This window comes from Drosophila simulans, chromosome 2L (genome assembly GCF_016746395.2).
Source record: "Drosophila simulans strain w501 chromosome 2L, Prin_Dsim_3.1, whole genome shotgun sequence".
Taxonomy (NCBI): Eukaryota; Metazoa; Arthropoda; class Insecta; order Diptera; family Drosophilidae; genus Drosophila; species Drosophila simulans.
In genome coordinates, this window is record NC_052520.2 from 8,811,371 (window position 1) to 8,826,141 (window position 14,771).

At 40.1% G+C, this 14,771-nt stretch overlaps 1 protein-coding gene across 1 annotated transcript; it reads left to right on the forward strand.

Annotated features, from left to right (window-relative positions):
- Positions 1–13,940: 13,940 nt before the first annotated feature.
- On the forward strand, positions 13,941–14,393 carry LOC6731574 (kappaPI-actitoxin-Avd3c). The gene is made up of 2 exons (XM_002078679.4): positions 13,941–14,068; positions 14,136–14,393. Exons 1-2 carry the CDS (start codon positions 13,990–13,992, stop codon positions 14,333–14,335), a joined length of 279 nt encoding a protein of 92 aa, XP_002078715.1. The 5' UTR covers positions 13,941–13,989; the 3' UTR covers positions 14,336–14,393.
- Positions 14,394–14,771: the final 378 nt, after the last annotated feature.

The window sequence follows — 14,771 nt, forward strand, 5'->3', positions numbered from 1 at the left end:
TCATTTCGCCTATGGAGATTTGTTGTTCCTGTGTGCGGCGCGTTGACTAATTTTAATAAAATAACAATCGATTTTGGAGCCGAAGAAAAAGGTGTGAAGTATTAATAAGATGTCAACGAGAAAATGTTAATTTCGTAAATAATTCGAATTTGGTATCATCTTCTTTAAGTCGAGGCAGGTTGTTTTGTCTTGTTTTGGGCTTTTTGGAGCTCTACGCCGGACCATTGTTTTTATGCAGAAGCTATCATAATTTAGATTTAAAAACCCTTCGGGTATGCATACTCAAAAATAGTTTACATTAGAAGGTCGAAAAGTTAGTCGAATGAATGAAGTGAGTTTTATTCAAAGGGCGTGCTTGTGTCAGGATAAATATTTGTTATGCTAACATTATGTTAACTAATCGACTGGTTTGGATTGGTTTTTAAATACTTCTCGTATGTATATAGAAATGTTCGAAAGCTATTTATATTTGTCAAGAGTATTTCTCCCATTTACAGTTTACCATTTTGCGTATCACATTACAAATGGATCGAGAAGACGTTTCAATTCCTCATAACTACGGTCTCGTAAATTTACATAACTCTCTTTTTCGGTCCTGAAGCCTGCCACTATCCATGAAATATCATTCCACGGAGCTATTTCAGTGTTCTGCTGAACGGCGGAGTAACCGCATTTCTCATTTGGTTTTGGTACTGGTGCTGGATTGGGTTTTTCATTTTCTCTTGTGAACACCCTTTCGGACCATCATCGACTTTAACTTGCACTCGATGTCTCACCTTTCGAATGATTTATTAAAGTGTCATTAGTGCACGAATGTTGGAAAAATGAAACGAAACCGAACCGAACCGCACAACCGTCCCGACTATTGAGTAGCTGCCAGAGTGGGGGTCTGGAATCTGGGGGTCTGGAGTGTGGTAATGAAGTTACCAAAGTCCCCATTCCACATCCATACCCATCCCCATCGGCTGGCTGGGCCTCATCATCGATCGTGTAATGGCTGCGTTAAGTAGTTGATGTCTGAGGTGGTTGCCTCTTGTAAATTTAAATGAAGCGAGCATCCATCTCAAACGCAGCTCAGACTCCGATTTCAGTCCGATCTCAATCACACTCTGGCCCATTACCGTTAGCCATGATGTGCAGATGCCATGATCTCTTGCCTTTGACCCATAGACGAGCTCTGACAGCTCCGTTGATTTATTCACACCCATAAACCCGGCTACATTTTCGAGCCGAGGCGAGAAAATTAAGTTGTTGTCGGCAGAGTGCTGCCCCGATCTGATAAGCTCGATAAAGGCGACTATAAACCTTATATACGACTGCACCGCACTTGACCTAACAGATCAGTTGCCAACGGTTTGTCAGATACATGCATCAGTTGCAATCCTCTCCCGTAGGAAATGCATTCCTTAAGCATTTGGCATTTTAAGTATCTCAAAAGAATAAAACGTCCATCGATTTCTTATGTTTTATAAGGTAATCTGCCAAGATTTCACTTCAAAACAGAAATACATCCCTTTGCATTACTTTTAACGAAATTTTTGTATCTGGAGGTGCGCAAAAGAGTAATTAATGTTTTATGCAATATTTAAATATTTAAATTTTTTAATGTGATATACTAATTCCGTCAAAGCTACTTTTGGCAAAGCCTCCCTTGACCAAGACCCACGTATTTGGGCGACTTCCGATTTTGGATCAATGGCTCGACGGCTGGAACACCTGCGCATGTCACGTAGCCCTCCTCCTCTGGGCCAACTTCCACGGCTACCTTAAAGCAGGCAGCAACAACAAATGATAACCGTTCACGCCGCATAAATTGACGATTGAACCGGAGAGTTGACTTGGAGCTCGCAGCTCGCGAGCGTCCCAATCAAATATTCAAATTGGAATACGCTTTTTTTCGATTTTTTTGTGGTGCTTTGGCGTTCATAACTTCATCTTTAAAATGAATCGATGAAATATGTACCAAAGCGAAGCGAAGCGATACGGCGCGGCGAACGGCAAACGACGACAGTTAGTGACTGTCCCGGCTCATATATTTGCTGGCCAACTTGTTACTGTCAAAATAGCCGGGGAGTGAGTTGGGCCAAGAAGCGGATCGCTAAGGCCCGGCTAATACCCCATAAATAAATGCCTGCCAGGGGAGTCTCCGCTCAACGAAATTGTAGCGCACAAAAACAAATGCACCCCTCACAATGGGCCATACACCCGAGTCCATGGCCGATCGCTCATGCCCACTAAAACATCCAAAAAATCTGACCACGGGGTGCTCTACGTGAGGGAAACCCATTGTCACCCAGTGGTTCGGATCGGATCGGACTGGATCGTACTGGGGGAATGCTGGAGCAGAAGTGCCATCGTGATAACTTCATAACTTAACGCATTTGAATAATTTGGTATGCGCATTTCAATATTGTTTTGTCGCAATGGAAATGGAATGGGTCGGTCGGAAAATATTGACAGCGACAAATGTCAATGGATGGATATGCATTCGAAATTTGATTCATCTGATTAAATTGGGAGTTTCTAAAGAGGTTCTCTAGCCCTAAAAACGTCGAAGACTGAAAGGATAATTCTGACTTTTAATATCTAAAATGTTGTTAGCTTGCCCAGCACGATACTTTTATTTCACAAAATTAGTTTACATTTTTTTTGAATTGCAAGACTTATACTTTTAGTTGTTATACAGTGACCACAACAAATGTGTCAACATTAATTACAAGCAACCGCTAACAATAAAGTTCATAATTGCCGAGCAAAAACAAAAATGCCACACAATGAAAGTAATAATATTTCATATTAATGATTTAGCTAAAACAAAAAATGGTAACGGTTCGCGAACTTTACATTAATAAACATAAATCATCGAAATATGTGAATAAATTTCTGAAATTGGAAAATTAATAATTTACGCCTTAGAATGAGTCACAATTAACGAACGAATTGGTAGCGATGTATGGGAAATAAAAAAAACGAAACACAATACAAATTTTGTAAACAACAACTTTTTGCAAACACAAACAAAACATGTTTGACAAATTAGCTACATTAACTAAAAATTAAAAAGCTTTCAGCATTCAAGAAAATATTTAGCAGGGATTTAAATAAATATATTATTAGTTGGAGAACCGTTTTAAATTGCCTCGAGTCTCATTTCTTTTTGTCTTTAGGCCTTCGGCTCATCCAGGGGGCTAATCTTTGGCAATTTATCTGCATCCATCACAAGTGACTTATTGACTAGTAGCGCTTTATATTTAGGTGAACAGTTATTTGTTAGAGAATGATGTCTAAATATACATATTCATATAAACACACATTTTTTGCGAAATGTGCTTAAAGAACTTTGATTTAATTCGCCAAACCAGATACATTTATCTTTAAGAATTTAAAAGCTTTTTATTTGGTTGGCTTACTTGTAAGATGGTCCTTCATATTGGACTGCAAGTGTATATTTAAGTTCTGCTACAGTTATATCGTTCACTCGCTAACGTATTCATTAAATGTTAATTTCTAAATTTTCATTTAATTATATAGTATGCTTGGGATAGCGCCTGCTCAGGCCGGAGAGCCAAAAAGTCATAGCCAAGTCGGCAAAGACGGGGCCGCCATTAACGCAAATGACTCTGCAAAATGGCGGCCATATTAGGCAAGAAGCCCAAGCCAAAACCCAAGAGCCAGTACCAGTAACACTACCTTTGCCTCAACGTCCACCAGCCGCAGTCGGTTGGTCTAACCCAACCAGAAAATACGGACCCAGTCTGGTTTGACAAGCGCACGTTGATTGGGGCAGCGAGATTGGCAAACGGCAACAACTGTTGCCACGTTACCACGATGATGATGATTATGGCGATGATTAAGGTGGCTTTGATGATGGGAGGGAGTGCGCAGTTGCCGCCGCTGACAGTGATGACTGTCAAGAGCAATTAAAGTCAAACTCAAGTCCGGGGAACTTAGATTTTTCGCCGCCGCAAACGCAGCTGCGCATGGTCAGTGGACCATCCATCCATCTATCCATCCATCGGGCTAGCCCCGGACGTGAGCTGTCGTCCAGTCGAATGCAACCGCAGTACACTTAGAAAAATCACTAGCTTGGTTTTCATTTCAGAGCTAGGAGCAACACCTGAAGATTTTTAGTTCAGCTCGGTGCTTTGTATTTCAAGCTGTCTGAAATGTGAGATACATTTTAAAGAATGATTTAAAAAATTAAAGATTTAATTGCAATTGAATTTAATAAGATGAAAATGTTGCTAATATTTTTTAAATTAATTGGTTATTTTTCGCTTAAAAGAGATATGATTCATGTTGTTCTTAGATATAGATTGGTATCTATTTAGATGCGATTTAAATTCCAAGTGCAACTTCAACGGCAGCAGCAGATCCAAAACCTACAATTAACAAAGGTAGCAGCAACATCAACAGCTACAGCAGCCTAAACTTAATTTCTTGAGTTTTTCCACTTGAAAAACTATGTAATTTAGCACTTGAACAAGAAGCAGACGATGTGTTAAAATGGAGGGCGGCAGCGAAGGTGGAAAAAATGTTAAAAATAAAAAAAGGTAACTGGAGAAGTGCGTCATTGTCGTCATAATGATGATCATCATCGTCGGCTTGGACAACTCAATCAGCGTATAAATTTCTGCGTCTGCATTTTGTGTGTGACATGAAGTGTGCCCAATAATGAGCAATTAACGCCTTACAGCCCACTTTTTTCATCATCCTACCTCAGCATAGCATCATCAGCTGGCGGTACTGGTACTCCATGGCTATTTGATTGCCAAACGGTAGTTTTTTCCTCTCACACTTCAGATACTTCATAGCAGACCATAGCAGTCCAAATGAATTGATGTGTGGACTATCTAGCTCCATCTCGTTTTCACTGTATTGCCCCCATCCCTCCTCCAACGCCCAGTTGATGGAGGCGCGGCGGGTAGAAAGCAATTTTGTAGCGCCTTTTATCTGGCACCGCCAAGTCTTCAACACCTCTCGAGTGCGCCGCGAAGGAAGCACGAGGGGAAAAAACAACACACCAAAAAGAAAAAAAATAACCAAAAACCCGCTGTAATAAGAAGTTGGTTAAAAACAGTAATAATAATAAAGAAAATCACCAAATCATCATCAACATCATCATCAGCATCCACGATCGCCGGCATCAAACGATGAATCGATTTACACATCGTTGTCGGAATCTTGGGATGCCTGCATCAGCCGGCAAGTAAGTAAAACGATCAGGGAGTGCGAGGGCGGCTTTAAAAGTTGAGATCCTTAACAGCAAAAGTTGCTTTTAAGCTTCTGAACTTGTTTTAATTCTTAGGGATCAAAAATAAATAAATATCTGAATTAAGTAAATGTTAGTTGAATAAGGTTTAACTTGTATACCCGAGCATAAGCAAGAAAACAAGTTTGTTGCCTAAGTTATTCGTTTTTGGCGTGGATAACTAGTTGCCGACACTTGATGTGCTGTGGGAGGAAAAGCGCCGACAAGCAAACGAGGCAGCTGAAATGTAATTAATGCTCAACAACTTCATCTTGATGAGCTGTTAATTAAAGTCGTCCGTTGGCCACTGCGAAGACAACCTAAGCCGCTTAGAGCGAAAAAGCCAGCGTGACTATTATTTCGCCAAATAAAAAGTGCTGGAAATTGGAAACGTCGCAGAATTTGTCATTATTCGCTAAATACGGCTCAGAGCGAATTGGAATGTAAGGAATACGGGGAAAGTGAGTCAAAGTCATTGGAGTTCTGGGCCCGATCTCTAATTGGCCGACGATATCTTTTTTTCCAGAGCCACTTCTGGGCTTTGGCCATCGGACAGTGACTATTGTTTGCGGAGGCCACCGGGCCACCGGCTTACCAACGCTCCAGTGACACAGATATTACCGTGATTGGCACGAAATTCATTTTGGACTATGACCGATTCGAGAAACCGCACGACCCATTGCAAAAGTCAGGCCTGGAGAAACTATCTGGCATCTGTCTTGGCCCAGAAAAACCACAGTGCACAGTACCCGGTGGCACTGGCTGCTTGTAATTGCAGCTAAATCTAGGCATTTAAATCATATTTTCAGTCAGCAGCCGGTGTAGATCCTCTGATCCTTTTCAGCCAACAAGTGCTGCCACACAGCTGCTGGTATTGGCAACCGCAAATTATGTGCAAATGAATTGGCGAGCAAAAAATGTGAATGCAAAGAGCTGTTGGAAAAAAAGGGTTTGCGGTGGGACCTCTATAATTTATCCAATGCACCCTAAACCGCAACAGATTGCAAATTGCGGACTAAAGTCGACTCAAGACCTAGGATCACAATATGTCATATGCGTGGGTGACAGAAGTTAAGCACTACAAAAGATACTAGATCAGCAGAAATGGGCTTCCAAACGTTTAAGAGGAAAGAAACATAGACTTCAAAATTTACATTCTAACTTTTTAGTATCTATTTTACCACATTATACCATTCAACAAACGTAATTTCACCCTTCTATGTTCATCATCATAATAATTTCATGTCTTTCAAGTACTGATACATTTTTATTTTCTTTCCCCAATTGTCGTTTCCCCGCAACCATATATTAAATATTCACAGTTCATTCCTAATGAAGTGACAACAACCATAACCAAGTGGGCGTTGAGGATTTTTATTTGATTTTATTGTTTCTGGCGAACGTGCCAAAAGCTAACAGTTAATCTGGGGCCACAGTTTCCTCCCCTCGGTGGCACGGGCATGGCAAATTAAATCAAATGAAAAGTCAAACCCATAAACACATGCTACGCGGCAGTGAAGCACCCACATTTAGCCAGTTCTCCGATTTCCACCCTCTGAGAAAACAGTTGCGAGGGTTGCTAGCCCAAATACCCCCCGCCAACGAATGGGCCAGAAACAATTGCGATACATTTTGGCTAAATTTATGCACCCCTTTTCACCTTACACTTGTCATTTTTTACGGCCCATCGAAACGAGGGGTGCCAAGTGGTAAAAAAGCGGGGCTCAGCTCACTGCGGTAATTTGAGCGGATCAAGCCGACTGCTGATACTCCCAGGCTAATGCCACTAAATGACCTCAAAGCCGCTCATCGATATATCACTTGATTTCAGTGTCGGATTCAATTTGGCAGGATTTAGTTATTTCGAACAGTTGTGGGCGGATTCGAACGGATTTCCCGGCGATTTGTGCCAGTAGAGTAATGATCATAACTTCTGCTTAAAAAATATATTATATACATTACAGTTTCTCCAACTGACTGTTCTGACTGGCTTCATTAAAACAGCTTCGGATGATCACAGAGAAATGAAAACTGCCCCAACGAGAAACGAAGAAAATAAGTGAGACATTTATTTTAATGTCCAAATTACAAAGCCAGCAAGAAATGCGGTAAATTTTTCCAAATACCAAGTGTAACAATCCGAAACTCGAAATTTTCCTCTACTTTTCCCTCTTTTTTGTCGGGAAATAGTGGGCGCAAAATGCAAAGGGACAGAAAATACTGATAAATGAGCAGGGTAAATGTGAAAATAATGACTCCAGCCCCGAGTCCACCTATATAGCAATGATTTTAGCCGAAGCAGAGATATATAGTTCTACCAGGCCGCCAATCTGATTGATGAACGGACATTAGGCCAGTAGTTAGGTGGGTAGGTAGGTGCGCGAAGGGGTCCGAAAGTGTTAAAAAATGGTGAGTGATGATGCGCTCTAATTGCATGCATCGATGCAATCACCCCAAAGTGTTCCATCTCGGGCCTCGCAATTAAATGGAGTCTTCGTGTTTGAGATACCCAGCATCCATAGCTCAAATTCCCGTAGATAAGTGCTGGAGATAGCTCCGCATAGACGTCGAAATGTCTGACTCAGATGAAGAACCCAGATCGGGATCTCTCACATTTGTGCGCCGCTAATTTCGGATTTTATTAAACGGTCATCGCAGCGCATATAAAAATCGGTATTCCTACTCATCTTTTCTCACTCATACCATTTTTGAATATCATCGTAAATAATTAAACATACCGGGCACGTCGTTATGGGTCTGCGCCATAGGAAAAAAAAAAAACCCTCACATAAATATATGAAGTACTCATATTTAATTTCAATTTCATGTCACAGACTTCTGGCTGTTCCTCCCCAGATGCTGCAGATAATTATTATGCCGACTGCATTAGAGTTCTGCGCTGGAAGCTCCATTCCAACACCCATTGCCAATTGCAATTAAGTCAAGTGACGAGCGAAATCCGGCTAGAAATCAAACATCCTTCACGGTTCTTAGGGGAAGCACAGCATTAGGATTGGGTAGACTCAAAGAACTAGTTTTTGCAAAACTATTTCCTTATTTGATTTTCCAATAAAAACATTTACTTGTTTCGTCGGTGCTCATTTTATTAATCAACAAAACATTTTGAAATACCTCCCTGCTTTTTCAACAAGCTGCAAATTAACTTAATTTTATTCAATTTGTGCTGCGCTTGGCGCAACAAGTCGCTTAGCGGAAAGGAAAAGTCTTCAAATTAAGTGGATGCACTGGGAAATGTGCAACAAAGTCAAGGAAAAACTCAGTTCTGCTGTGTGGAAATCGAGGCAGGGCTGTGGGGCGAAAGGCAGTTCAAAAGCTGGCGGGAAAAACAAAATCGACAACGCGCCGCAGAATTCAATTACTTATTCATGTATGCAGAAGAAGGAAGCGCCAAATACGCAGCCAGAACAACAATAATGGCACCAACAACCACAAGTGGAGCGACGCCCCCTGACCCAGCCCACGCCCACCACCCACAGCCCACTCGACTCCCCACAAAAACGCCCCTTCTCGTTTTGACTGGGCGGACTTGAAAGTCGTACAGTGGAATTAAATGATGTGTTATGAAATATTCTTTACACTTCATAAATAAACAGTTCTCAACTTAAACTCAGTATAAAGCATTTCTGCATTAGTTATTAAACATTATTGGATTTACGCAATTCATGAGTTTTATACAGCCTTTAAAAGTGAGGCAATATTTTTAATTTCTGTGTTAAGCTTAAGAAATTTATAATTTGCCCAACTTTAATCTGTAAGTTTAATCAGTTACCACTGTGCAGAGCATTTTTGGTCGGCAAACTCCCCCTGGAACGCCCACTCTTGGCACTAGACAGCATTTGATTGTTTGCTGGAGGTCTGAGTATGTGCTGTTCCTGTAGGTATGGGTGCTGCTGTCAGTTATGCAAAATAGCTGACATGCCAAGGAAGCAGGGTCGCTCGACTCCTGCGCCCCAAGCCAGTGGGCTTATCTCGGCTGGCTTATTGATAAAGGCGGCGGAAGGGCTTAGACAGTCAAAAAGGCGGCGGACGGAAGAAGCAGCCCACAACAAAAGTATGCCGGGGAAAAAACGAAAGTCTTCTGATTTCTTTGGATACTCGACATTTCTATTAGAAATGCCGCCAGTGGAACCCAAATAGATATAGATCCGATCGGAGAAGGAGTTTTGCGCGTGTTTATGTATCAATCAGAGGAGCGGATCCATTGGCATGATGCGGCACAATCCAAAGTAGCTGGAAATGGATCTGGGATCTGTGGAGATGGAGATGAAGAGATGCACTGACTCAGCTGCGAGTTCTCTGCGATCATGAGAAAGACGAGATTAGCGCAACGAATTATGAAATTGAAATTACTCTAAAAAGTGTTTGGCGATCGAATGCGATACGAGTTCGAATCCGAAGACCAAGAGTCAGCATATTTCAGTAATACAAGCGAGTCATCGTGGATCAAATACGCTGTGCCGACGCCAGATATTTGTGTTTACATGTACATATATATACCTATATCTTGGGGGCCCATCCTCTCGCGATGCGCTAATCTCGTAGGGAGAAGAGTCCCCGCCATCTTGGCCAATCCAATCCAATCGTATCCAATCCAATCCAGTCCACTCCGATCTAATTAATCAACATTCAGCGGCAAACAGTGTCAAATAGTTCGGGGGTCGCCTTTTGTAATTGCTACCATTTGAAATGGAAATCGATGTGGATGTGGAATATCGCAAGTGCCTCGCCCAGTCGACAGTCGATTGTGGCCTGTGTGTCAACTGCGACACGGACGGTGACTGTCACCTCGCGTTGAGGTGACTGCAATCGATCATGGGTCCATGTTCATGGGGCCCTGGCCTCCACTCCAAACGGCTGTCTTTGTGGCCCCGGTCTCTGATTAGCCGCCACATTTACCCGGCATTCCACGCTTGACATTTTTCCGGGGCCCAAACAGCTCCATTGTCGGCCAATTAAACGGTTACCAAACTGATTGTAGCCAAGCGATACGGATACGGATTCAGATCAAGCCAAAACCGAAACCGAATGCAGTGTAAATTTGCTGGAATTACATGAGACATTAAATGATTTCATATATGTATCAGTACGTTAATTTGGGAAAATTATGCTTTAAGTGACCGTAGTCATTATAAACGGACGGATGGGAGTTGATTTTGGTATTTATAGGTCAACTAAACATTAACTGTTAACAACTGCATATAGCATTATTTTAATATCATAAATAAAATGTAATGTGAATATAATATTTCTTATAAAGGGAAATATTTCATTGTGACTCATTTAGTATTCTGTCCGCTTTTCCAATTAACCACTAAATGAATCTTTTATCGCCGGAGCCCCACCAAAAGAAATCGTAAGTTGGGCCGGACAAACATTTTCGCTGGCACCTTCCTTGACCATTTTGGTTGGCGTCACCTGTCCATCGCACGTTCGAAGCTGTCGCTGGTGCGTTAAAAATGATTAATTAAGGCATTTGAAAATCATTTGTCATTCTTAATTTATTAATTAATTAGAATTGCCCAACACGTACATTGACACCTGAGGCGGACTCGAAACTCCAAGTCCGAGTCCCTCATTCCTCATCGGGGATGTCCGACTGGTAATGCGATATAGAACCGGTTCGGAACTGCCCACAGATATTGACATTGTCTCGAACTAAGCAATATAATGCACCAAAAAGCTGCACTGTAATGATATTAATTTTAAAATCTAATAAAATTATATATATATTATTTATAATGAATATTATCAACACATAGCACTGTTAATATTGCATATATTATTTATTAATTATTCAATTCCCTCATGACAATTTGAAAACAACGAACATTCGCGGCAACCTTCGGTATTTGAAAACCGGGAGTTGCCATTTGGATTACTATAAGTTTCCAGAGCTGCCATCCCGATTTCTACACATTTAGCGAGTTGCCATCCCCACTTCTTCAAATGGGTATTTCTAATGCATATCATTAGAAATCAAAATGACAAAGCCTGATTCACTTCAAAACAGCAGCAATCGAAATCATTCTGAATCAGCATGCCATGTGCAAATATACTGACTAAATAAAGGCGATTGCTACAGAAGTCTTTTTATCTTAAATGCAACACTAGATATACAATTTGGTTTGAGTATCTACTAATTTCTGCGAAGGTTCGACACTTGGCTTGAAAGCTTTTATGGTTCGGGTCTTTGATAAATAGATTTAAAATCAAAAACCACACCGATTCTTTTATACCCTAACTGTGCCGAAGTTCGTTACTCAGAAAGAATACCCTTCTTACCTTATAGTTAGGAAGGGTTAAAAAGTTCATTTAAGATCGGTAAGCGTATTCTTTAGATAACTGTCTTAAGTCTGTGTTACATAAATGATTTCATGAATGATGCAGTTATATCTGGATCTCATATAATACCTAAAATATGTACATTTATTTTTTACTTCAAGAATCACAAACACTTGGTCCGGCACTTCGTCAAGGGACATTCAATCACGTTCTAGCCTTTAGCGCTAATGAGCAAATATAACTATAATCTCGTCATTCATTATGCGCAGTCACAGAAGTGCCATTGTAATGTGCTTTGATTCGCTTCGATTTACGATCTCAACGCACAATGGATCACCGATAGCCATAAGGAAGTCCAGATCTGACAGCAGCTGCCCCCTCCGAATTATGTTTTTATAGCCAAATGATAAATGTAGACGCCCATCTAGAAGAAACCAACGTTTAAGTGTCAGTTTGAAGGCCCTTTGGTGGCACCATCATCCGTTCGTGATTCCAGCGATCGAGAACCCTCGTAGTCAACTTTGAATGTCGCTCCCTTCGGCGGTTCTTGGATCCGTATTTCCTGAGTTGCCCAGCATTATTAAGACATTAACGATAAGATTTTCAAGTTCCAGCTTAGCTTGCACAGCATGTACTCGAACTATTATTATTTAATAGTATTTCTTTGAGCAATTCAAATGTTTACGACTTTACGAGTTGATTCAATCGCCTTAAAGAACTGTCAAATCATTCAAATAAATAGGCCCCCTGCTTCCCACACCCACAACTCAGCGGTTGAAGGTGTTTGCATAGTCGTGAGGCACTAAACAAAGAAATCCAATATAAACAAATATTGAAAATCAATAAAAATATTTGGTATTGATTTTTATGCGAGCGGCGCTAAGAATATATAAGATTTGCAGACAAACAAAGAATGCCAAACAATGGTTAATTAATTAAATGATTAATTATTAGAAATTAATCAAAATAGTTTTAGTGACTTGAAAATCGGAAAATGTTAGTTAAAGTGAAAGATTATGATTCTAAGTATAAGATCAGTTCTAGGAATTATAGAATTATAGAACAATACGTTCTTTAGAATTACCTCAGTTTTATAAGCGGGGAATTACATTCACTTAGGTATATACACTATTAATACAATTTGGAAGAAACACGAAATTTATATAATTTCGGCTGTCGCCAAATTTGGAAATAACAAGAAAATTCGACATTTTATGGAAAGTTGACAAATAGATGCCAATAAAATAAATCAACAGAATTTGGGCAGCTTTGGGAATCTCTCAAATCAGTTAGCAACAGAAATTGCTAAAGTTGGTCAAACTTATATGTTGCACTGAATATAGGAGAAGGTATCAGTCATGTATATAAGTGCGTGCTCAAACTTTCTCCCACATGAAAAACCAAGAGCATCACTATAACCTTTGAATCGGTCGTTTCCAGTGCATCGGAGGGTGCCAGCTGCACTGATCTAAAAATCGACTCGTGGCAGCTGGGGCGTATGATTGATGTGATGATGACACCACTACCAAGTTGGAGGTAAATCACAGTTAGAGACAAAGGCGAAACCGTTACGAATCGCTAATGGCAATCAATCATCGCTGCCATCGATATCCATATGGATATAGATAACTTTCTGGGTCAAAGAGTTGGCGTTGGCAGACGAATCGGTGCCAAGTCGTGTGATTTCGATTGCCCAGAAATGATGGACAATAAAATTCTGATCTTTATGGATACTTGGCATCAAAAGCCGAGCATTTCCATTAGGTTTATGTCAGGTTTAAAGATTGAATCCCGCTTTTAGGGTACCTGCTTTGAAGTAAAGCCCACGATTAGTGGGCGTTACACGGCTCTTTGTATTTTGTTTTTATTAAACTTGCTTATTAAAGCTAATTTTGCCGCATTTCGGTGATTTTATATATCCACTTTCAAAAAAAAAAGATTTATATAAATTAAATGAATATAATGTGATTTAAGGTGTCATAAATCGAAAAAACTTTTTTATTTCAGAATTGATACTTTGCACTATATTTTGTCCACATATCTGGTCAACTGAATAAATTGGCCTTTTTTTAACAATATTATTTTTTGATTATGGCATAGCATTGATCAAACATTACAAAACAGTAAGTTGTGCAAACGCAATTAACTTGAGTTAATATTAATACAGTAGTTGAACAATGGGCTTACCGACAATATATTTAAACATTCGTATTGTTAAATGGCACATGGAAAACACACGCGGCGTCCGAATTTCGTTCAATGAACTAAATTTACCTGTTTAATGGAAATTATTTTGCTTTATTTTCCCCGCATTGAAAATTTGGCACGTGCTTTTGTACTTTTTTAACGTTTGTGAATATTTTTCCTATATAAACGTCAATAAAATTTTTAAGAAACAGTTCAAATCGATAATTCGAAAAGACACCAACATCAATATGAAATTCCTTTTGATCCTTGCCAGTCTGGTCCTCTATGTGGCCCTCACCTCTGCTCAGTCTTGCCCAGGACGCCCACGTAAGTTGATTTTTGAGAATATTAGGAAATGTAGTTTATTAACACTTTAAACACTTTTTTCAAATAGACCATCAGGACTGCTTAAACGGCAAGGACGAAGGAGTTGAGCGCGCAAGGCATTGTGATAGGGATCCCAATCCAGAGATGTGGTACTACAACCACAATGAAAATCGGTGCATCAAGATGAGGTACCTCGGCTGCAAGGGCAACCGCAATCGCTATTGCACGTTGAACGACTGTCAAAGGAAATGCGTTCGACGATCATAAGGAGTGAATCCATTCCAACTTCCCAAATGACGTGATGAATATGAAACCATAAAATATAATATCTTGCGCAACGAAATTCTTCCTTGTTTTCAATTGTAGCTTGATGTAGTCTGGTTAAGCTTTAGCTTTTTTAATAAGTGTTCAAGGAATTATTGGACATTTCTTTAATTTGTGCATGTTCAGCCTCCAAGCCTTAAAAAATTTCTTTGCAAACAAAATATGAATTGAAATACCAGACACTTGTGTAATCTCTTGCAGCCCATCGTGCTGCACCCAAATTAATCAGCACACCAACAATCGAAATAAAAGCAATTACAAGGAAAAACTCACGCAATGCATTTTGACATTTAGCCGAATGTCTTAAAGAGATCCACCGATGCAAACGCAATCAATCATTAGCATCTTTTCAGAAATTAATTCTCTCGTTTTTTGTTGT

What these genes read in the sequence shown, in the direction of transcription:
- LOC6731574 (XM_002078679.4), top strand. Translation starts at nt 13,990, where the DNA reads ATGAAATTCCTTTTGATCCTTGCCAGTCTGGTCCTCTATGTGGCCCTC. An exon ending in GTCTTGCCCAGGACGCCCAC is followed by an intron (nt 14,069 to 14,135) that starts GTAAGTTGATTT and finishes TTTTTCAAATAG; the next exon opens with ACCATCAGGACTGCTTAAAC.